Here is a 22,964-nt window from a genome sequence, read left to right as displayed (position 1 = left end):
AGAAGTTTTTTATTTAACTTTTACTGTTTCTTTAGAGATGATGCAAGTTTTGTAAGTTAAGTAACTCGATAATGGCTTTACATGAAAAAAAATGACGGGAAGGAGGTAGAGGGATGAACAGAACGGTATAATCTGGATCATGGATATAAACACAGGTACGTCAAGGGGTCCGAGTCGCCTAACAATCTTCTTCGCCTGAAACTCAAAGGTTCCAATTCTGGCAGATAGTGGTGGAAAATTACAATAATCAAAGTAAAATTAAATATCAATATCATGAACCTGCGAACAGAAATTATTTTTCATCTCGGTCTCTTGAGGGGAAACTAAGCCGCGCATATATGGAGGTAAAATAGTGGTTATCGAAGTCACCTCAGATGGAGGTAAACCAAATAACTTTTACGTTGATTTTCATAAATTATTTAATGGGAACCTCATTGAGGAAGGTACTCGAGTCCAAATACCTATATCGTCCAACTGCGTGGCGAGGGTATAATATGGCTTCCTTGTTACTGGTACTAACTTGAATAATTTCACATCAAGTGTCTTTCACAGCCCAGAACTCCCTGAGTAGCGCGCTGCCGGTACCATGAGGCGAGAAAAAGTCTGTGTGGACTTAGAGATAGGAAATTAAATCTGTCAACAGGGAGATGTTGGTGTGTTTGTGGACGACCAGAGAAAAGTTTTCGGACAAAAACACTCACGGCGTCCATAATATAATATATATATATATATATATATATATATATATATATATATATATATATATATATATATATATATATATATATATATATATATATATATATATATATATATATATATGAGAGTGAGAGGCTGGGCCCTTAAATTGTGACCTATACGGCTATACCCAAACTGGGCTTCTTTAATACACCACAGAACAGAGGAATTAACCCAAGGTGTCTGCCATTAAGGCCTGGTGTTATATATAAGTTGAGAATGGACACTTATATATCTTGGCTTCACAGGTCCTGTACCTCCCTGGCATTATGATGATATCGTGTTGTTAGTGTGTGTGTCCTGAGACCAGTAGGGACTGGTAGTGTTGAGGCACCAGCTGACACGGTCTCATGAATACGTTATCTTTATATTCGTTATTATTCATTACTTCAAATATATTTACACCTTTGTGTATTTATTCGGTATATGCATGTTATTCTGTGAATAATTTATTACTATTATTATTATTATTATTATTATTATTATTTTTATTATTTTTATTATTATTATTATTATTATTATTATTATTATTATTATTATTATTATTATTATTATTATTATTACTATTACTATTACTATTACTATTACTATTATATTATTATTATTATTATTATTATTATTATTTACTGTATGACGGTGCGTGGTGAGGTGAAAAAGTCTACGTTGTTTGCTATCCATGTTTCACTTACTCTGCATTATTATTATTATTATTATTATTATTATTATTATTATTATTATTATTATTATTATTATTATTATTATTATTATTATTATTATTATTATTATTATTATTATTATTATTATTATTATTATTATTTTTGTTATTGTTGTTGTTGTTGCTATAATAATCATGAAGCCGAATTTCACTGAGTATCGAGAAACAAAACAGATGAATTACTGTCATCAGCAGGGGGTGAGCAAGGCAGCTGGGTTGGCTGTTGTCCACCTCTACTAATTAATATTCACGACGATAAACTTAATTTTCTTTCTGCGATGACAGTCATATGTGACGGCTAAAATTATTTCCGCAGCTAAAACTTATTCGCAATGGTGCAACTTTCTGAATAATTTACAAGTTCCTTTCATAAATTAATTTTTTTCCCAAATTGGTTACAGTTTTGAAAATTATAACAAAGCATAAAATGGAGTCAGACTTTCTTTTTCGCCCCGTATTCAACTTCGTCTCAGAAAACTTGCTGTGATATATGACCGCTTAAGTGCTGAGTCCAGCTGCACATTCCGCATAGTTTTAAGACACAGTGGATAAGAGAGGAGATGAAGGAAAATATAAAGGTTCCAATCCTGTGGGAAAGACAAAACACAGTCTCAATATTGTAATGGCGTTAATAGGTTCGTATACCATGGATATATACGGGATAGTGTTTGAATATGCTGCACTTGGAGTCTTTGTATTCCGTTTGTATTATTTATAGAAGTTTATTTCATTTATACTTATCCATGGACGTATGGTAGTGTCTGTCGTTATTTTAGTTTTCTCATATGATAAATATAATAATTTCCTTTATTTTTACCTAAGTTTTATTTTTCAATCACAAGGATAATTAGTCACTTTCCATATGTCTTTTTTCTTATATCAAATAATCTCTCAAAATTGTGTTTGGGATTAAACAGAAGAAGCTGTGTATAAGGTGTTGGTGGTGTGTTTTATCTTAATGTATTGTGGGCGGCCAGCTGTGTTATGGAATGGACCCCTTTACCTCCTGCGTCATTCACTAAAGGGTTCTTGGCTCCCTCTCTCCTCCAGCTTCCTCATCATGATTCCGTTTGTATTGACTACCGTAAAAATATCTCAATATCAGAGACGAAAAAAAAGCAAAAGGCAAAAGTGTCTTTGACACTTTGACAAATTCTGCTCCTCTATTCCATATTCAAGGGAAAGGAAATTGACTTTTCTGAACAAAATAGGCGCGAACTATCAGGGCTCTGAAACATCCGGATTGCTTCTTCGATTGTTGGTAAAAGTTTGTCTGTTGAAACATGGACTTCTGCCGCTCGGGGAGATTATCCTGACACAGGAGAAAATGTTCGAGGAAGAGAAACAGCTTGGATTTTTTAAATCGACTTCTAGGTGTATAAACCTACGGAAAAAATCCGACCAAGAACTGTAAAATAGAAAACATGTGTAAATCAAGCTGTCATTATTGTGATTGACGAATAATAATATCTCCTTATGGTAACACATGACCAAAAGTTTTTCATACCGATACAATATGAAATGTTCAATGAAGCACGACACATTAGCCAGACTGGGGCGCCACGACGGCAGGTTAGAGTGACTGGGTGTTGCGTGGCGGGTATTGGCTGGGCAGAGAATGTGAGGCATTTAATATTGCGGGCCGGAAGCATGACCGGGCGGAAACTTTGAAGAATCCTGGTGTGCAAAGTTATTGTTGAAGAAATATGTGACGCACAGCACAGGAGATTTCTTGTTGAATTCTTCCTCTGTCCTCATATTTCCTTCCTCCACCTTCTCTTTTTTTTTCGTCTTTTTGTTGTTGCTGTGTTTCTTGTTTAAGCTGCCACGGTTATTCTCATCGTCTCATCGTTTTCGAGTTCTGTTGTAGACTTTGTTTTTTATTTACGTGTTCTTGCTCAACTAAAACCTTTTATTATCTGAATTAATGATAAAAAAATAGCAAGTTATATTTCACAGTTTTTATTATAATAGGCGGGGGGCGGCTCGGTCAAGCGTAGGAAAAAACAAAAACATTAACAGTAGTATTCTGAACAATGTAAGTATAATTAAGATCTTCATGGTTTGTTCATACTAAAGACCCTCGACAAGTGCTTCAGTCAAGAGGGAGATTAACAACCGATTTATTCACATTGCACAAAAGGATATCAAACGGTGCCACGGATAGCTTTGGTGGGTGAAGTAGAGCGAACACAATCAGAGCTCTGTTGTTTTAATTCACGAAAAAAGGTAAAATATTACTATATAGAAATATAAGAACACGAGGAGCAGAATTAAAGGGTTTTGCGGAAACTTGAATAGAATTGAAAGAATGTTTGATCTGAGACATTATGAATAAGTTACTGACATTCAGGGTATAAATTGTAGAGACATTTTTATACTATACTCACACTTGACGTCGAGCAGGATGGGTCTGGAGGTGCCCTGACCCTCGGAGTTAATGGCCCTGCAGGTGTAGCTACCGGAGGAATATCTCTCCACCTTCTGCAACACGAGGCTCATGTTGGCCACGATCACCCCTCCCGTACTGTTGGCCTTCAGCTGGTTCTCCTGTGTAGGACATGACCAAAAAGGGGGTTACCTTGAGGGTGGTGGTATGCAGGAAATTGGGGGGAGGAGAGAAGTGTTTAGTTTGGGTTGGTGGTGATAGTACAGGTAGGTTGGTGGTGATAGTACAGGTAAATGGCGAGTAATTCTACGTTTTCGTCCCTAGTCCTACTTATATACTTTTTTTTTAGGACTTTGTGATCCATCTTTATTTATTTATTTTTTTTTATCTGTATCCGTTTCCTTCACATCATTTCTGGGGTTACCATCTTGTCTTTGTTTATTTTTTCTTATTCGCTTCTCTTTTGTCCTGACACACACACACACACACACACACACACACACACACACACACAGAGAGGGTAGTTGGCGTGGTGGATCCTAAAGCGCCACAAATGTGCTATAATTCGTCCCCTGCTGCCCGAACATCACCCACCACCACCACCTTCCACGACCCACATTATGCAAGGCCTCACCCACACCACCACGACGGAGAGAGAGAGAGAGAGAGAGAGAGAGAGAGAGAGAGAGAATATATATTATCTCTTCATGCCAAGGAGATCAGAAAAGTATATCGCAACATGGGAAGAATCTTGTGGAGATCAAAGAAGGATGAAAGTTATACCAGACGACAGAGAGAAATCCGGAGAGGTCCAGGAGGAGAAGGAACGGATATATCATACTATAGACAGACCCTAATTATACAAGGAGAAGAGAGAAATATATTGGTGTTTATATACAAGCCAACGAGTGTGAGGAAGAGCAGCAGAAGAATTGACCATCAGTATGGGATGATCCAAAGGGCGGCCGAGTTTTATTTATATCATTTATGGTTTCGTCACTTTTCTACCGGAGTTGTAATTAATGTGGATGTGATTTCAAATGATAATATGATTTTTTTAATGATATTTCCAGGTTATTGGGTAATCAATAATAATTCCAGTCATTTGATGTAGGAAACTTTTCATGTCTGCAGTTAACGCGGAATTCACGATAAGATTTTCTATTAACGCCCGACAATTTGTCAGGTTTGTCCGTCAACCTCGGTACCTAGGAGAAGGAAATTGTATTGGGGGAAAAAAGAGGAAATCATGTGGTCCATTATTTGGAAATCCTGTTAATGAACTGAACTGAGATGGATTACTGTATTCCTTAATAAAAATTCCATCGGGAGAAATAAACGTATTACAATATAGTGAAGATGAGAGAATGGTTAAAGCCTATGGTCACCGGCCTCACCTGTGGGCTTAACGTCGACAATATTCCCACGGTAACCATGCCTGGAATCACCCTTGTGACACGACCGTATTTCATGAATAATATCCACCAATTTCTGAGTGCTTTTAAATTGCATGCATATATTTACATTATAATTAGGTCCAAAAATGTCGATAAATGAAGGGAAATGGATGTTTTTTTAAATCACTACATAATCCAGAGCATTCAGTATTTTCTGTAGGTTAATGTGGTCTTTACACGAGCATTACTTACCATCAGTGTTGCTGCCAGTTATTTCACAGAAAATTATTCTTAATTCATGAATATTTCTAATTAAGGATTTTAAATTTTTTCTGACCAGTGATCATATTAATTAATAAATTATTAATATGAGAATCCTAGCTGGAAATTCATCATAATTATATCTCTTTCTATACTCTTGTCACTGCTGCAGTTCTCACTCTTATTAACAAACAATTGACACTTTCAATAGTATTACTGTTTTCATTAATACTAACCATGACACGTCTTATGATATTTGCATCTTTGACCTTCGCTGTGTTGAATACCGCTACAATATTCAGTACCACTTGTATTATGACTATCCTTAATATTAACGCGTTATTGCTGTTTATACCACGAACGTTATTAATACTCTAGATATTGGTGACAGCTGTGTACATTTACAACACGTATGATATCAAGTAATTGTTTACATTAATACCACATCCAGTGTTACCAGAGCAGGTACCTTTATTGCACCTCATAATGGTGGTGGTGAAGGATTTTGGTACTGGGAGGTGGAAGAGCGGAGTATTGTAATATCGTCTTATTCTGCCCTCATACAGTTGGTGATTAGTGTTGAAGCCCGTATCGTAACAACAGCGCCAGGTCGGGCATTCAGCAACGCCTGGCTGTTCCCTACAACAAACCACGACACGCCAGAAGAATATGTGTATTCCTGCCAACAATAGCTCTCCTTTATTCTACTATGGCATAGATAGAGAGGAGGAAGCTATAACAAGCTGACTGTGGCGTGTAAAGGCCAAGTGTTGACGGAGAGGGTAGCAGAACACAGCAGGAAGACACAGTACAGCAAGTCACACTGTGGTACACTGAATAATTACGACACCAATGGGAAGGTGATGTTATAACACGAAGACACAACACAGTTACTGGATGAAGCAACACAGAAGGAATCACCATGATGAACACAGTACAAGACTTACGTTATGGTACCAGAGGACGGCGGTAGGGGTGGGTACGGCCTTGTAGCTGCAGGTGAAGTACACGTCCATACCCTCCCTGATGTCGTGTAGCTCCAGGCGTGTGTTGAGGGAGATCTGAACCACCGGCACGTCTGAAGGAGTAATATTTTGGAGTGTTAAGCCGACATACACTGTAGCCCTCCTCCTAACCTACACATTTAACAGGGACGTGTATGTCTATTGTGTAACTACACTTTATATACTAAGGTTACAATTCTGTTATTTTCTGTAATATCACCTTTACAATTTAAATATCTCCGGCACTTTTAATTACTATATGCTTTCTTTCATATTTCGTTATGTTAAGAATTTTCTCTGTTTGATTTAGTTGTTAATTTAAATTGTAACATTTGAATTAATTTGCATAAGCCGGTTTCTCGTTTGAAATGGAACTGTAAAGTCTTCCATAAGTTCTCTGTACATATTTTAATATTTCGTTGTCCCACTTATTTAAGGAGCCACGAAACATTATAATTGTTGTACAGACAAGGAACTGAACACGAAACTTATATAGAGGACAATTGTGTGGACCATTACTCACAGTGCACGACGAGCTTGGTGCCGTCTTCCAGGGAGGACTGGAGCAGACCCGGGGTGTCTGCTCTACAGGAGAGGTAGCGTCCCTGGTCCTCATCAGTAGCGACCACCACCACCTTGCTCTCTGTCACGTTGCCTTTGTCCAGCAGCCTCTCACCGCTATTTCGCAGAGGCCGCCCATCTAGCCACCAGCTGACTTCAGGAGGGGGTCGCGCGCCCACCACCATGCACACCACCGTTACTCCCACGCCCGCCGAAATTGGTCCATCTACTCCCATGAGGTTGATGGACATGGGCGGTACTGTGGGGGAGATTGTTCTGCGTCAGAGGTTAAGTTTATCATTAAGGGTGTTGAGTTGGGGGTAAATGAGAGCAGGTGAATGATGTATTTATGATGCTGGAAATGTGAGAGGAACCAGCAGAAAGTTGTTTTATTATTGTGAAAAAGAGAGAAGAGAAAAAAACGGATAAAAGCGAGAGAGAGAGAGAGAGAGACGTCAGGACGAGTCTGTAATACAAACAAACAAGACGAACTTCAATTTTAACATTTGAGAAAATTCCGGCGAGATACAACCAACTTTTGGCATCAAAGTCTTCAGTGAGCGGGTAAATCTTTTGTACCCTCATATTACCTCAACCGCGACCCCGGCCTACGTCGCCCACTACCACTCGACCCTCACCCCCATCCCCACACTCAACCCACCCCACCCCACCCCCAACCCCAACCCCACCCCAACCCCAACTAACCCCACCCCAACCCCAACCCCACCCCAACCCCACCCCAACCCCACCCCCAACCCCACCCCACACTCAACCTAACCTAGCCAAGCCAATGAATCTTTTTTTACGTGGGTTGGGGGGGTGCGAGGAAACATACATACTGAAACTACTGCTTGTCATGTGTCGGGTAGTTCTCGTCCACACCTTTATATGGAAAATTATGTATCTCACTCAAGCTTTCATACACAGAACATAGATAAGAACAATATGCCGTCTATACCCCAACACTGAAGGTCACAAAAGGAGTATCTCAACCCTCAGACAAAAGACTTCATCAGCGAGATTTAAAAACTACGTCGTTCTCCTCAGACAGAATTTTATAGAATCCTCTTAGCTTTGATCTCGAGGGATACATGCTAAGTACACAAAGAACCACTAATGGCTCAGCAAACAACTCTACTTTATGAAGGCAAAGGAAAAGTGATCTCAGGTTTGACATTAAATTCTGGTGTTGCTTTGTGTTGCGGTAGTGTTGTGTAGTTCATTTCATGGCCATACGTGTCACGGATATTAATATTGCTCGCACATTATGAACTTATAGGCACACACACACACGCACACGCACACGCACACACACACACACACACACACACACGCACACACACGCACACACACACACACGCACACACACGCACACACACGCACACACACACACTCAGGGTACACCAACCTCACAAGTTTCATGGAGAGGTAAAGTAGTTTAGGCTCAGTTTTTTCACCAACTCGGCGCAGATTTTGCTATTATTAAACATGATACACAGCAAAGAACCCTTAAACTCTGTGACTTTTTCTTTCTGAACAACAATATTTTTCACTGTATATTAAGCTCTTGTACATCGTGAATATAAGGGTGTAAACCTAACCTAACCTTACCCACCGTCTTGTATAGAGAGCAAATATTACTTACTTATAGAAGTAATATATAACTTTCATAGGAGAACTTGTAATCCAACTCATCTAGACTGTAACGTTAATATAAACCATCAACTACAAAATTTACATCCAAGTTTACTCAACAGAGATAAGTCCCAAGACACGTTGTTCCCAGTCGATGCCCTCTCCACAGAACGTGTAGGTTATATAATATTGACTTGAATTTGATCTTGAAGTTAATGACACAAACTTGCTATGTTTTTACACACTAGATACCTTGTTACTGAACTGATAATAACACACCTTTGTTATGATAAAAAAAAGAGAGTTTGAGTGTTTGATATGTACTGAAATAAGGTTGAAATATTAACACCTCTTCTCCTGATCTGCATTCATTATCAAGCAACTGTGCATTGTAACTGTCGTGAGGACACAAGACTGCTTACCTGTCTCTTGTTGGCCATCGAGCATTGTGCAGTGAGAATTTTATAAATTCTTCTCTATGTAGCGAAGTTTGACAACTTTAATTAAAATGCAAACTTGGTGTCATCCTTTGCAATTAAAACTTAGAACTCACTAACTTCACTTTTAAGACATTTGCAAAAGTCACCAACTTTCTGGTGAATCAGCCTCAGTGGCAAAGGCGTCTTCACATCACAGGGGCTTCTCTCTCTCCTTATCTGGTATTTACTTGCGCAAAAGCCAACGGGAAAAGATCACCTTGTGTGTACCAGATCTCGTGTTTAGACAAAGTTGACCAGTGACCTCTCCTTCATCTCGATTTTGACTATCAGCATAAATAAACAAAAACCCAGTGTGATGCTTAATAGATGACAAACTAAGCTAAGCGTTAAGCTTAAGATACAGGACAGAAAGAGGTGCCAAACTTAATGGGCCATAATCTTAATGGTTAGATTAACTTAGGAACCATTAAGACTGACATTCATTGGGCTTAAGGTCCATTTGACTACAACTAAATTCCCCCTCTAACGATGCCTCAGTGTTTTGCCAGGAAGGATCTCATTTCATTAGCTATTCACAATTTTGCATAATCATTTGTTCATTTACTTACAGCATTAAATTACCTAATATTGAATCAATTAAAATGTCCTTATTTGTAGATTCACCAACATATTTAGCTTCAGGGGTAAGGCAGCGGCATAAACACAGCCTCCTACTTTGCATGGTAAGTTAATATGGGTAAAAATTTACAACAGAAAGAGAGCATTTTTTTATTTTTTTAGATCAGCAAGACCAAACGCGTAAGGAAGATGACACACGGATGAAAGAACAAAAGAAAGAGTATAAGTTTCCCCTTAAATGTCAATAAACTAACACGAGGTACAAGTGACAACCTCTCACTCCACCAAAACTCATTAATTTATGTAATCGACAGTAATTTATTTTTGAAATTTATTCTTTTATTCATGTAATTCCAAGAGGTTATGTAAATGACAGCGGTGTTATGTAATAGTGTCAGCCTTTCTTGAATATCAAAGATTAGCTCACTATTTCACGACAGAGTTGTAAGCAGAGCGGTATTGACAGATGGTGAGCTGAGCTGAGAGTTTGAGCTAAAGATGATTAAGTGATATTGGAGTCAATCTTGTTTATATATAATATAGTAATATGACCTGAAAGAGTGAGCAAATCTTTAACACACACACACACACACACACACACACACACACACACACACACACACAACTTACGTTTCATGTCAATGGTGACCGCCGCAGTGACAGGGATGGCTAGTTCGGCGTTACTGGCTTGGCAGATGAAGGACTGGTGGAGGTGGTGTCGCTGGAGGGAGGGCACGGAGAGTGTGTTGATTACCTCCCCCTTGCCCTCGCTCACCTCCCCCCGCACCTCCTTGTGGCCAGCCCACCACGTCAGCTTGGGCGGCGGTCGGCCTGTTCAGAAAGAAAACAACAAATATAATTGGTCAGAAATGAAATAAAAACATATATATATATATATATATATATATATATATATATATATATATATATATATATATATATATATATATATATATATATATATATATATATATATATATCTCCCTTGCTGTTGTTGTCTCTTTCTCAGTGGATTGGGTCTCTTTATTTAGAATTCCATACATGGGTCCAGTAAACCATTAAGATCTAAATTTAAGTCAAAACTTTCCAAATGAGTTGTCTGTTAAATTTGCATAAATGTGACAAAAGGGGAAATTCACCACATTGCATTTTAAATAACGAGAGGAATATGTATGCAAAGGGGCCACTTAGGCCAGTAAAACATAAAGGAGATTATTAAACCCGTTTGTGTGCAAATACCATTAATTAAATTCACCTCCATAATGCCTGTGTGTTATTTTCATGAAGTTCCTCTCCTGTGAAGGTCTTGCAGGAACGGGTTGAGAAATACTCGAGGAATTAAAAAAAAAAACATCTGGTAATTATTGCTTTAACCTTCTCTTTTATCATTATTCCGAAAAGTTTAGGGAGTAATGTTAAGCCGGTGTTCCATTATTCAAAGCCGCCACTGGCCAGGCTAATTCTTAATTATCTCCATGTTCTTAACCCAGCCACACCTCCTCATTAATTAGTCTTGTGGGGCTCTGGGGCCTGACCCACCCAGCCCCTCAGGAACTGTTCCTTGTTCCTGATGAAGGCGAGTACTATTTGTTCCTTGTTCAAGTGAATATTAATGGTTACTTGTTCCTGGTGGAGATGAATAATTCGTGTTCTTTGTTCCAGATGGCGATAAGCACTACGTGTTCCTTGTTCCTGGTGGCGATAAGCACTACGTGTTCCTTGTTCCTGGTGGCGATAAGCACTACGTGTTCCTTGTTCCTGGTGGAGGTGAGTAATACATGTTCTTTGCTCCTACTGGAGAAGTTTATTTACCGTTTCAGAGAAGCTATTAACTGTGTCCCTCTCATAGAGATGTTCACTTCCTTGTTCTATGAGAGAGGTGTTCTGTCCTGTATGTAATCGTGAGTGTTCCTTGGTGGGGGGGGGGGGGTGTTCGTTCACTCGTGGGTGTTCCTATAGGAGGTGTTCACTACTGCATGTTATACGGGGTGAAACTATCATCCATATACCAGTGAAAGTTAGTCTTCTATGTGTTCCCGAGATAAAAAGTCTTAACCAGTTTTACTAAGAGAGTTTAAGACCATTATCAGTGATCGTATGGGGAGGGAATGTTGTGTACGCGGCAGTTTATTTAGTTTTCCATGTATCCCAATAACCTGTTGGTGTAAGTCAGAGCGGTGATGATAGACACAGACAAGGCCAAATGTTTATGAATTATTTTATCATAAGTTTCTACAGTAAATCACACACAGGGTCTAATTCATCTTGATATAATACCTTTACATTCATTAGTAAAGAGTTCCATTGCGTAAAATAGTGTATAGGTATGAATTAACCCCTAAAGGACTACAGGGATTGGAAGAGTTTCAGAGGACTCCTTAGAACTCTCATTGATATATATTTAGTAGATGGCTGTGAATGCCATGGGAGGTACCGGAAGCCATACTTGTACTTTATATTCAGGAAGTCCGCTAGTATTTCAGGACACAGGTTTAGGTTCCGTATCCGCTACTATGTTCTGTACTTAATACTGTATTCCAGGTACAGTTTGTAGTAATTTACGGCTTAATTCTACGCCCGACTTCCAAATTCCGGTGTAGATCCCAGGCTCAAGATACAACAAACCCTCAATGATTATTTCCTGGGTTTTCTTAATAATTGTTTAGCTTGACTCAGAGTTTCTTTCTCAATTTGATATTTATACGTTGCCTATACAATCACAGCGGCGTGAAAGTGATAAGAACAGCCTTTAATATGACATTAACCCCCCCCCCTCGAGCGAATTATTAATGGCTGGGGCTTAAGTCTTAATATCAAATGAACCTTTCGGAACACCTCAGTGCCTCTCAGCGATGAGGAAACTTATCATTTATTTTCCGAACATTGTCATTCACGGGAGCTTGTATAAGAGGACTAGGGAGAACTGAGCTGTATTATTATGCAAGTTAGGAGTGAAGAAACCAAACCTGTTCCTAGTTTCTTCAAGAGTTTTATTTTCAAGATAAGTTTAATTGTCGTATAAGTGATTGGTGTGTGTGTGTGTGTGTGTGTGTGTGTGTGTGTGTGTGTGTGTGTGTGTGTGTGTGTGTGTGTGTGTGTGTGTGTGTGCGTGCTTAATGAAAACGGATAATCTGGTAACACTGAAATAGAATATTGTATACTGTTTACTTTAGGTTTAAATGCGTGATGATACGTCAACATATTTGTTCTAATTGACTCTAGAAGAAAGCGTTAATTTGATCTAAAATCTAGTTCAGAGTACAGAAGGGTGATTAGTGAATAAGGGGGAGGGAGAGAAGGAAAGCTGCAAAGAAATAAGAGCGGAACAGAAAGAATGGATTAAGGATGAATGAGAGAAGTGGGAAGGAGGAAGAGACGGAGAGAGAAAAGGAGAAGAGAGAGTGAGTGAAACGGAAGTTGTAGGGGTTGAAGAGTGGGGTAATGTATGTATTCCCCAAGGGCCACTCACAGCCCTACGGAAACCCATCTAGCCAGCCAGCCAGCCAGCCAAAAGCACAACGATGGTAGCAATCGAGCAAGGGCCTGAAGCCACGAACACTGAACCGTAGACATTAAGGAGGATGTTGTAATGGATGATACTCTATGCACATGATTATCTATGCCATTATACTTAAACATAAATGTAATTGACTGAATGATATGGAGAGACGTGGAGTATTGCTGCATCAGTAACATTACGTACCTAGACGAACCTTACTCCTCACCTATTGCTACCTTTGTTAATTAAGATTTTTATTAGTCAAAGTCCTCATTAAGCATGTAAATCTATTTATATATATATATATCTATTTTTTTTACTGCATATCGTTATTGTTCTTCCAGCATAACTTCATCCAGTAACTCGTCTTGGTCTGATAACAACTCGCACATTCTCTCAATCGCCATAAACACTCGCGTGTCGCCTCAGATCTTGTGCCTCGGGTCGCTCTTTAGCTCACATTAATCGTCGCCCCCCACAAAACCCGGCCATTAAGATAGCAGCCCAGGAGACTAACTCACCCGCCTACTTGATATACTTCCAACTTTTTCATGATGGAATTTATCCCAAGTAAAAGTTGGTATAAGGTATAACATCATTCATTACCTTTCCTCTGAAGTGAAATGTGTATCAGTGTTTATGTATATACTGCATCGGGGATTTGTATTACTTTAGCGTTTTTAAAGTGTATGAGTCAGTCTTAAACAATTATAAAGAATGCCAGTGGTACCTGTCAAGCTAGGTCTTAAAGGAGTGATATTATTTTTGTTCATTATTATTAGCGACATGGAACAATTTCGAACCATGAACCGTATTTTAAAACATTCGACATACACAAATATCAGTAAAGAGAAGATAAATAGAAAACAGACAAATACATTATAAATATATTGGTATTTTAACTTCCATGAAATAAAGGGACTGAGTTTTTTTCCCCCTGATGGTCTTAACTCACGACAGTTCCTTCCCCCTATCTTATGACTTCCTCACTTGATAATTATTGCACCCTTCCCCTCATTATGAATAGGTGGCCTTAAGTCGCAACAATATGTAACTCGGATATAAACTTTATCATGAGTTTATTCCTCACTATAATGATTTGCTCAAGGGACATGTCCACGGAGGCAGGGTTGGTCGTGTGTGTGTGTGTGTGTGTGTGTGTGTGTGTGTGTGTGTGTTCCATTTTTTCTCTCTCTCGGATACAAATAAGAATTATCTCTTTATCTCCATATCAAACCCTTCCCTGTCCATTTATGTTTCTCTCATTCTCTTATCTGTCTGTATATCTGTCAATCTACCCTCCCTTCTACCTCTTTCTTTCTATCTATATGCTTCCCCATTTATCTTTTTACTTTTCCTTGTCTCTCTCTCTCTCTCTCTCTCTCTCACCTCAAGATTCTATTAGCCAAATAAGTCGTGGTCTCCGGGGTCAACACGCAGCGCTGAATGACATGACAGACACACACAGACCCAAATGACTTGCCAGGGAAAAAAACACGAACAAAATTTCCTGTTGCACTTGGCCGTCAACATCAGGCAAACAGGAGGATTATGGGCGCTCCCTGTAAATTATTCAACTTGCTGGCGAAATTTATGACAGTGGTTAAAAGTGGAGAGCGAAAGGTGGGCTAGTTGGCGTATTGTCCACTAATTAAATTTTTTTTAGCTCAGGTAGAAATGATTGCAGTGGTCTACAAAGTCGAGTCGAAATATTAATTTTTCAGCTGTGTGTGCGTGTGTGTGTGTGTGTGTGTGTGTGTGTGTGTGTGTGTGTGTGTGTGTGTGTGTGTGTGTGTGTGTGTGTGTGTGTGTGTTTTCTAAAGAGTAAAGGATAATGAGGAGGAACACATAAACGTGTACACGGGTAATCGTGTATTCTTCTTAAAACTTGCTTGCGCGAACGCACATTCATATGCACCTAAAGGTTTGGTTGTATCTACGAATATGCACACAGTAATAGTCTACGTACGTTACATACGTTCATACATACATAATTACACACATATTTACTCAGACGAAGACGCGTGCATTCAAAAGTACACACACACACACACACACACACACACACACACACACACACACACACACAAATACACACACACATCCTTCCTAATTTCGCAGTACTTTTGATGTTCACAGTATTGTTCCCAGACTGTTCCCACCTTCTCTTCTCGTCTCTTGTCAAAGTCTTTTAAATTCACAAGTTCCTGGATCACTCACCCCTTGCCAGCTTCTCTGGATCCTACCTGGTATTGTAACTTACATGTATACCGGAAGAAGATAAATCAGGACCAAACACCTTGCTTCCGCGCCATTCAGAACTTTCAACAAAGGCTTCTGTCATCACTGGTGCTATTTTCCCCGTAACTCTTCATCGTACGTCATCTGAAGCACTCACTCCACAACATACAGCTCGCAGACTGATTGAAACGAAAGCTAACACCTGCTTGACGTGAGGATAGCCAGACAAATGTGATTATATTTTCGTCTTCATATCCTGGTTTGTCAGTCCTTGCCCGGGAACTTGGCTATGAGGGGAGATGTTGAGCAGGAGAGCGCCGGGTGTTGAGTTAAACTGATGACAAGGGCTGGGGTGCTGGCTGTAGATGGGGACCACCCCCCCCCTATCCTTACCCCTTCCTCGCCCCCTGCCCCTCCCCTGCCTCCCTCTGCCCCTTCCCTCCCCTGCCTCCCTCTGCCCCTTCCCCTCCCCTGCCTCCCTCTGCCCCTTCCCCTCCCCCTGCCTGCCCCACACATCTGACGCTCTCATCACAGTCTTAATCAAATCTTAAGTATTTTTATGGTGATTCTCTTAAGCAGCTTAGTGAGGGAGTGCGAGACAACCCAACGTGTATCTCCTCTCTCCAAATCTCCAACACATAAAAATATCGCCTCGGTGACAGCAGTATCATATCTGCATATTGCAATTTCCTCTCGTTTCTCTTCAACAAAATCTACATCGTGTCTGGCAATAGGAAAGTGGAATTATTTAACACACTCCGGGTAGTCTTTGAGTAATTAGTTTGATCTTTTGAGTAGATGTAGCAGCCTGTCCCTTCATCATTTTCCTGTTTTGTGAAGGCGTTTGATGCTCACTTTGAATCTTCTCCCCTACGGTTTCTTCACCTTCAACAGTCTCATGACAGTGTGTAGTTTTAGACGGTCTTACTTCTAATGTGTTTTGTTTTTTCATGAACAGGAGAAACTTTGTGAAATAATCATCCTTCTATTTGGAGACAACGGCAGACAACCCACGGACAACAAAACCATTTGGCCTGTAATTATTTTGTGTTTTGAGGCAGTGGTCATTAGCAGAGGAGGTTGGGGTCGCTAATGTACCACTACATACACCGTGACTTTTTTTTTCGTGTGTGTGTGTGTGTGTGTGTGTGTGTGTGTGTGTGTGTGTGTGTGTGTGTGTGTGTGTGTGTGTGTGTGTGTGTGTGTGTGTGTGTACTTGTCTTTTTTAAACATATACACGCATATATTATTCCAGGAAATACCATAAAGTACAGAATTATTACTGTAAACAAGTATGTTGAGCTGCAGTTGCATTAAACTGAATCAAAAGTATTACTGTGAAAATATCGTTTACCTTTCGTCAACAGCAGAAATATTTCCTTTGAGTTACTGCCATAATATCGCAAACGAGTGAAGTATTCCCAAAAGACTATCGCTTAATAAATATTTTACTGTGGGAATATTATGAACTAATGAAGTATTACTGTAAGAATATCGCTAACTAAATAATGATTACCCAATATATATCTTTATTGGCAGTTCTAAGATTAATTACCATGTACACTTTTTTTTTTGACAGTGGACATGTATAATGAGTATGTACAGCCCTTAGCCTGGTAAATTCACTATTGACAAGCCACCTTTTACCACCAACCCTCTCATGAATTAATGTTTAGTGAGTGAGTGAATTTGGTCTGGAAGTTACTCAGCCACAATGCAGTTTCGTGTAAAGCTTTGACAAATTACTCTGGAATCTCTGAGACTAAAAGATATGTCATTTATTTTTATATGTTTGGTTCTCGTTTTCATTTTTTTTTCATTTTGAAGAGAAATATTGTTTTTACTGATTTTGTCAGTGTTCTTGCTTATTTTATTTTATTTGTTTTCACTTTTCATCGGTTAAAAAGTAAATTGTTATTTTGTTTTAGTTTGATTTGCTTGATGCGTGAAGGGACGGTGTCTTAATCTCTCTCTCTCGTAGTTATAAAATAAAACATATAACAGTATCATTTATCATATTTTGAGAAAGATAAAATGAACCAAGTTTAAACATCAAGAGTTAACTATATATTGGTATATTTTCTGAGAATCTTGAGCTACACTTGGTAGAAAAAAAAACTTCTTTCATGACGGCAGAACGAACATGAAGAGGGATTACCAACATGTTGCCTTTTAATCTGAGTGATGGTGCGAGTGAGCTCCAACACTTCAATTAATCTTTCCCTCCGTCGGTACCACCAACCAAGTGAGTCTCGGAGAGGATGTCTTATTACTTCTCTGTTTCTTGTACTGTTGCTTTCTGTGTCATCTTAACACCTCGATCTTACATGTTACGTATCTTCATAACATATCCCCCCTAACATCTGGCCTTAGAAAGTTCCGCCCTGCTAATTTAGATTTTTTATTGCATATGAGTTCCTCCCCAACTGTTGCTACTTACAGGAAAATTTTCGAAATTTATGAGCGTCAAGAGCCGAGCGTCTTGCCCGGAATGTTTTGGAACCTCATTCTTGCCTTAAATCTGTGTTTCCTGTTTGTATTCTATCTTTTACCCGGTATTGTTTTAAGGTTTTTGTCAGGGAAGAGTTCCGATCAGCCTCCCTCTGCGATGTGTCCTCAATTCCAGTCCCTTCATCCAATCTAACAAAATTTTCTCGAAGGATTTGCAGCAGATTCCGCAATCGGCGCTCTCGCCTCTGGCTGGACACGTTTCCTTCTCGTTTGTTTCTTGCTGGCAAATGACACACAATTTCCAATGAATGTACAATGACATTTACGTGGGCGTGATGTCAGGGATCTTGGCATTCCCCTAACTCTTTGCCATCCTCAAAATTGGAATTGGTTTCCTGATTTTAACAGCTTCGGGAAAGTGTCTGGCGATTCCATATATTAGCGGGAGACGGTTCTCAAAGCAGGATCTTGGCCATAAAGGCTGCATGCAATTCATGCGGCCACTCCCGTTTGACTCTACTCTCCCTTCCTCCTTGTTTGGTTGCTCCCTCACCAGCTACTGTCACCAAGACACGCCTGCGTCCAAGCATGTGTGGATACACATGCTACACATATACAACACACTCCACACATTTAGATGCCGACAGTCACATCATAATCATTTGTATGTTTATGAACACACACACACACACACACACACACACACACACACACACACACACACACACACACACACACACACACACACACACACACACACACACACACACACACTGCCCAATCACCACCATCCATGCGAGAGTAAATCTGAGAAAGCACTTTGTTTAATGACCTCACCACCTCCATTTATGCAACCATCTATGAACACTGCAACAACCACAACGTGTGTATTTAGTTAAGATATTCTCTGTGATAATTTACCATACATACAGTCATCTTACTGCTTCAACTACTCCCTGCACTACGGTGGTAACACGGCATCATATGTTCCAAGTAACTGCTCTTGGTACAGTTAGTTCGAGTCATACAGCATTAAGTAATTGGGTCTTCTTGACATTACCAGTGATCCTCAGTAATAGACTCGGGTCACATACTGTTGTTACCACTGAAACATTCGACACCTTTAACCTGACTGACTCATATATTCACTCATTCACTCACTAATGAATCCTAACAGCCTTACCTAATGATTTTAGTCGAAATTCTACTAAACTTACCAGAAACATAACTAGATTTAGCCGGGCCAGGAACTCAATCCGTGGCGCCATCACTCACCGAATGAAGAAACAAAAGTCACTAAGAACTGGTCATTTGTTGGGTTACTTTGAGCTGTCTAACGCAACCAAAACATGTTTATTTGTCCAACATGAATATCGATCCGGTTGCAGTGAATTTAATGTTTCGATTTTTTTTTAAATTAATGAGAATGCATGTATTTTATTTAGCCAAATTTCACAAACTTAAAATTGAATCGTTAACAGAAGTTTATTAAGTCTGTAATGAAGATTCACAGTTCCACAACGTGTCCGAGAATAATAATAATAATAATAAAAATAATAATAATAATAATAATAATAATCGCCATTTCATTATATTTTCTCCTTTTTCCTATTTTTGTCTTTCGGTTACTCGGTTTGCTCGTTTCTTTGTCTTTATCTTTTCCACTTCCTCTCTCCACCTCACTTACCCTCCTCTCCCCCTCCTCCCACCCTCTCCCTCACTCTTCTTTTCAGTTTTATCACACTAACTGTCTCTCTCTCTCTGAACATAAGCATCAAACCCAAACCAGTTGGCCACTGCTTCCCGGACCGTGGACAAAAACATCACCACCCCCACCTGCACTCCGAGCCCTCACTCCCTCTCACAGCCATAGTCAACACGTCCACCTTTAACACACTAGATGAATCATCATTTGTACCTCAGGATTTTACGTTAGAGCATTTTAAAATCTGTGGAATGCTTTGATTGTGGCATAGTTGCTGAAAGTTAGAAAAATTAGCCTTGAAATGGGGTGTATTTAGTGTGAAAATATTTGTGTCTGGGGGAGGGGGGGTGGATGGGGGAAGGGGGGGGAAGGGAAGGGAGAAGAGACTCAAAGGGTTGTATATGTCGGAGTCTTCTGCCTGGCGTGTTCAACAAGGGTGGTTATGATGGTAAATTAAGATGCTCAGGGGGATTAAATTTTTGTGTTGAGAGAGAAAAGAGAAAGGAAAAGAGAGAGAAAAAGAAGAGACAGAGAACATGAAAAGAGATAGTAACAAAGAGGAATATATTCACTATCTCGCGTGCACCATAGTCATCACGCCACAGTATCCTCCTGTGTAGACAACAGTCATCACGCCACAGTATCCTCCTGTGTACACAACAGTCATCACGCCACAGTATCCTCCTGTGTACACAACAGTCATCACGCCACAGTATCCTCCTGTGTACACAACAGTCATCACGCCACAGTATCCTCCTGTGGACAACAGTCATCACGCCACAGTATCCTCCTGTGTAGACAACAGTCATCACGCCACAGTATCCTCCTGTGTACACAACAGTCATCACGCCACAGTATCCTCCTGTGTACACAACAGTCATCACGCCACAGTATCCTCCTGTGGACACATCAGTCATCACGCCACAGTATCCTCCTGTGTACACATCAGTCATCACGCCACAGTATCCTCCTGTGCCCACAACAGTCATCACGTCACATTACATTCTCTTTGCAGCACAAGAGTCATCGCACCGAAAGTGAGACAGGATCAATGTTCACAATTCTTTTTTTTATTTTTGAAATAGTACGTGGGAGAGATGTATCTATAAAATGTGTTTCTCTTTTTTCCGAAAAAAAGTGAAAATGCATTGCACGTAACAAAAATGAACTGACAAGAATTTTGATTGCACTGCGCAGTAAAAATGGAAATGTCAATTAAAGTGCTTAGAGTTGCAGTCTGTCTGTCTGTCTGTCTGTCTATTTTTTCTCTCTCTACCTCAAAAATATGTGTGGATATCCATTATCTTATGAGTTCTTCCGACGTTCACAACAAGTGTGTGGAGCTAATGTGTTTTCCCCCAACCCTCGGCCAGTGCTACACACCTACACCACTGGCCGCCGTCACACAGGTCTGGTCCTCACTATATATAATCAACGAAGAAGTTCCCTCGAGATGAAGGATTTATTTTTGTTTTTACGCTGAAAATTTTATTTTCATTTTTTTTATTTTTTTTCATTCGAGTAACGAGTATTTCTACTTCAGCGTTGTGGCTCAGTCCGTACTAGGTATTCTTAACTACAAATTTCTAATATTTTTATTGAAACTGAGTAGAAGATAAAGTAAATATTTAGAATTAATAGTTGTTGTCTAATGTATAAATTGAGTTAGTGATCATGTTTAAAGACCCTACCGCTAGCTTTTGAAATTGCTAATACATTAAAACTACAAGGACACTTTCAACTTGTGTGCACTTGCTACCACTCCATATTTCCTTTCGTCTTTTAAAAGCAAAGTCTTCTTTAATTAGCAAAGTCACTGGAAAGTTCAATACTGATGAAGGGAATATTCTATTACTTACGAAATTATCCTAATATGAAAACACGATCTTTTCATCTTTTAATGTAAACTTAAACCTGGGTGTAAGTCTGAGAGATAGTCTACTGTGTGTACATTAATGAGTTTATCTGATCTTACAATTCCAATGAGTCTGCACTAGTACCTGCATTTGTATCTGTACCTGAACCGTTGTTACGTAACTTGGGAAACTGTTCAGTCCTCTTGTTCAGTTTTATGTCGTCCAGAGAGAGTTTAGTTTTATCCTAAATACACATTAGAGTTGTCTGGGACTAATGATATATACGTCAGGATATCGAGTGTTTGCACAGAAATATAAATGAAATCACTGACGAGAGCACCAGTACCTCCCACTAAACCTGTATCTTGACGGCTGTGTAACCGAGTGTCTTAAGCTGTGTGTTGTGCCTCGAGACTCTCTGGTGATGTATACAAGACACACATTCTGATTAACAATACAACATCAATCCTCAGGTAAATCAGCTTCATGTTTAATACATCACTTGTGTACCTCCTCGTGGGTTCATATCTCATAGCAGGTTGTTAAGTCTTCAGTCTGTTCCTCAATACACGCCCTGAGGAATAATAGTTTATTCATGTGCAGTACCTCGAATATGCGCCTATGGGGAAGAACCTTGGTTGTTGAGGTAAAACAATACATTATTATAACACGAAGTTCGCCTCCACCTGGCGATGATACTTTTATGGAAGCCATGTCAGACGAACATTCGCCTGCCTTCTACCAGCACGAGTATTCTTTTATGGTAGGAGCATTACATTAGTGTATATGAAGGCGGGCTGTGTGAGGGAAGGCGATGATGGCTGGAGACGGGGCCCAGGTGCGCCTCTCACCTGGTATCGACAGCCAGCGAATCTGGCCAGGGATGTGAGTGATAAAAAAAGACACGAGAGAGTGAAAATGTTTATGTGAAGAAAGTTACGTAAAAAGTTATACATAAGTAAAGATTTACAGGATAAGTTGAAAGTGAATATTTTTACACACACACACACACACATGAAGGTTATATTTAAACAAAATACATGGGAGAAATGAACACCTGCAACAGGAGGGGCAGCATGATGTGTGGAGGGCATCACTGAAGGCAAGTTCTCAGAAATACGAAAAATTCTAACATTACCAAGAGTTAGGAGAGGTGGGGTAGGATGAACCAAGTTAGGGGAAGAAAGTATAATTGAGCAGAAAGGGAAGAAGAACAGCAGTACTCTGGTGGTCTATGGCTGCTATACCTACCTATTAATATCATTTAATATTGTAGTAACTTTGTGCACGATGTTCTATTATATCGCGTCAGTATTATCAAGCAGGGGTGGGAGAGGAATGCAGACAAGAGTCCTCTCTATTTTATGTAAACACAATATATACAACTTATGGATCCACTGTAGCACTCAGTGACTCCCCCTCAATCATGGATCTCTCCTCTAGTTGTTCTCAAT

At 39.6% G+C, this 22,964-nt stretch overlaps 1 protein-coding gene across 3 annotated transcripts in view; it reads right to left on the bottom strand.

Moving 5' to 3' along the window:
* Window positions 1-22,964, bottom strand: part of LOC121866871 (hemicentin-1-like) — a 198,011-nt gene that overhangs the window by 59,073 nt on the left and 115,974 nt on the right. For all 3 annotated transcript variants that reach the window (XM_042366608.1, XM_042366609.1, XM_042366610.1), the window contains exons 4-7: window positions 10,389-10,589; window positions 7,028-7,324; window positions 6,448-6,578; window positions 3,844-4,003 (exon numbers count right to left, since the gene is read on the bottom strand). In XM_042366608.1, coding sequence (XP_042222542.1) covers window positions 3,844-4,003; window positions 6,448-6,578; window positions 7,028-7,324; window positions 10,389-10,589 — 789 coding nt within the window. The remainder of the gene's footprint in view (window positions 1-3,843; window positions 4,004-6,447; window positions 6,579-7,027; window positions 7,325-10,388; window positions 10,590-22,964) is intronic.

The sequence above is a fragment of the Homarus americanus genome, unplaced genomic scaffold (assembly GCF_018991925.1).
Source record: "Homarus americanus isolate GMGI-L3 unplaced genomic scaffold, GMGI_Hamer_2.0 scaffold3452, whole genome shotgun sequence".
Lineage (NCBI taxonomy): Eukaryota > Metazoa > Arthropoda > Malacostraca > Decapoda > Nephropidae > Homarus > Homarus americanus.
The sequence above is the reverse complement of the archived record's forward strand: the minus strand, read 5'-3'. Positions and strand labels throughout refer to the sequence as shown.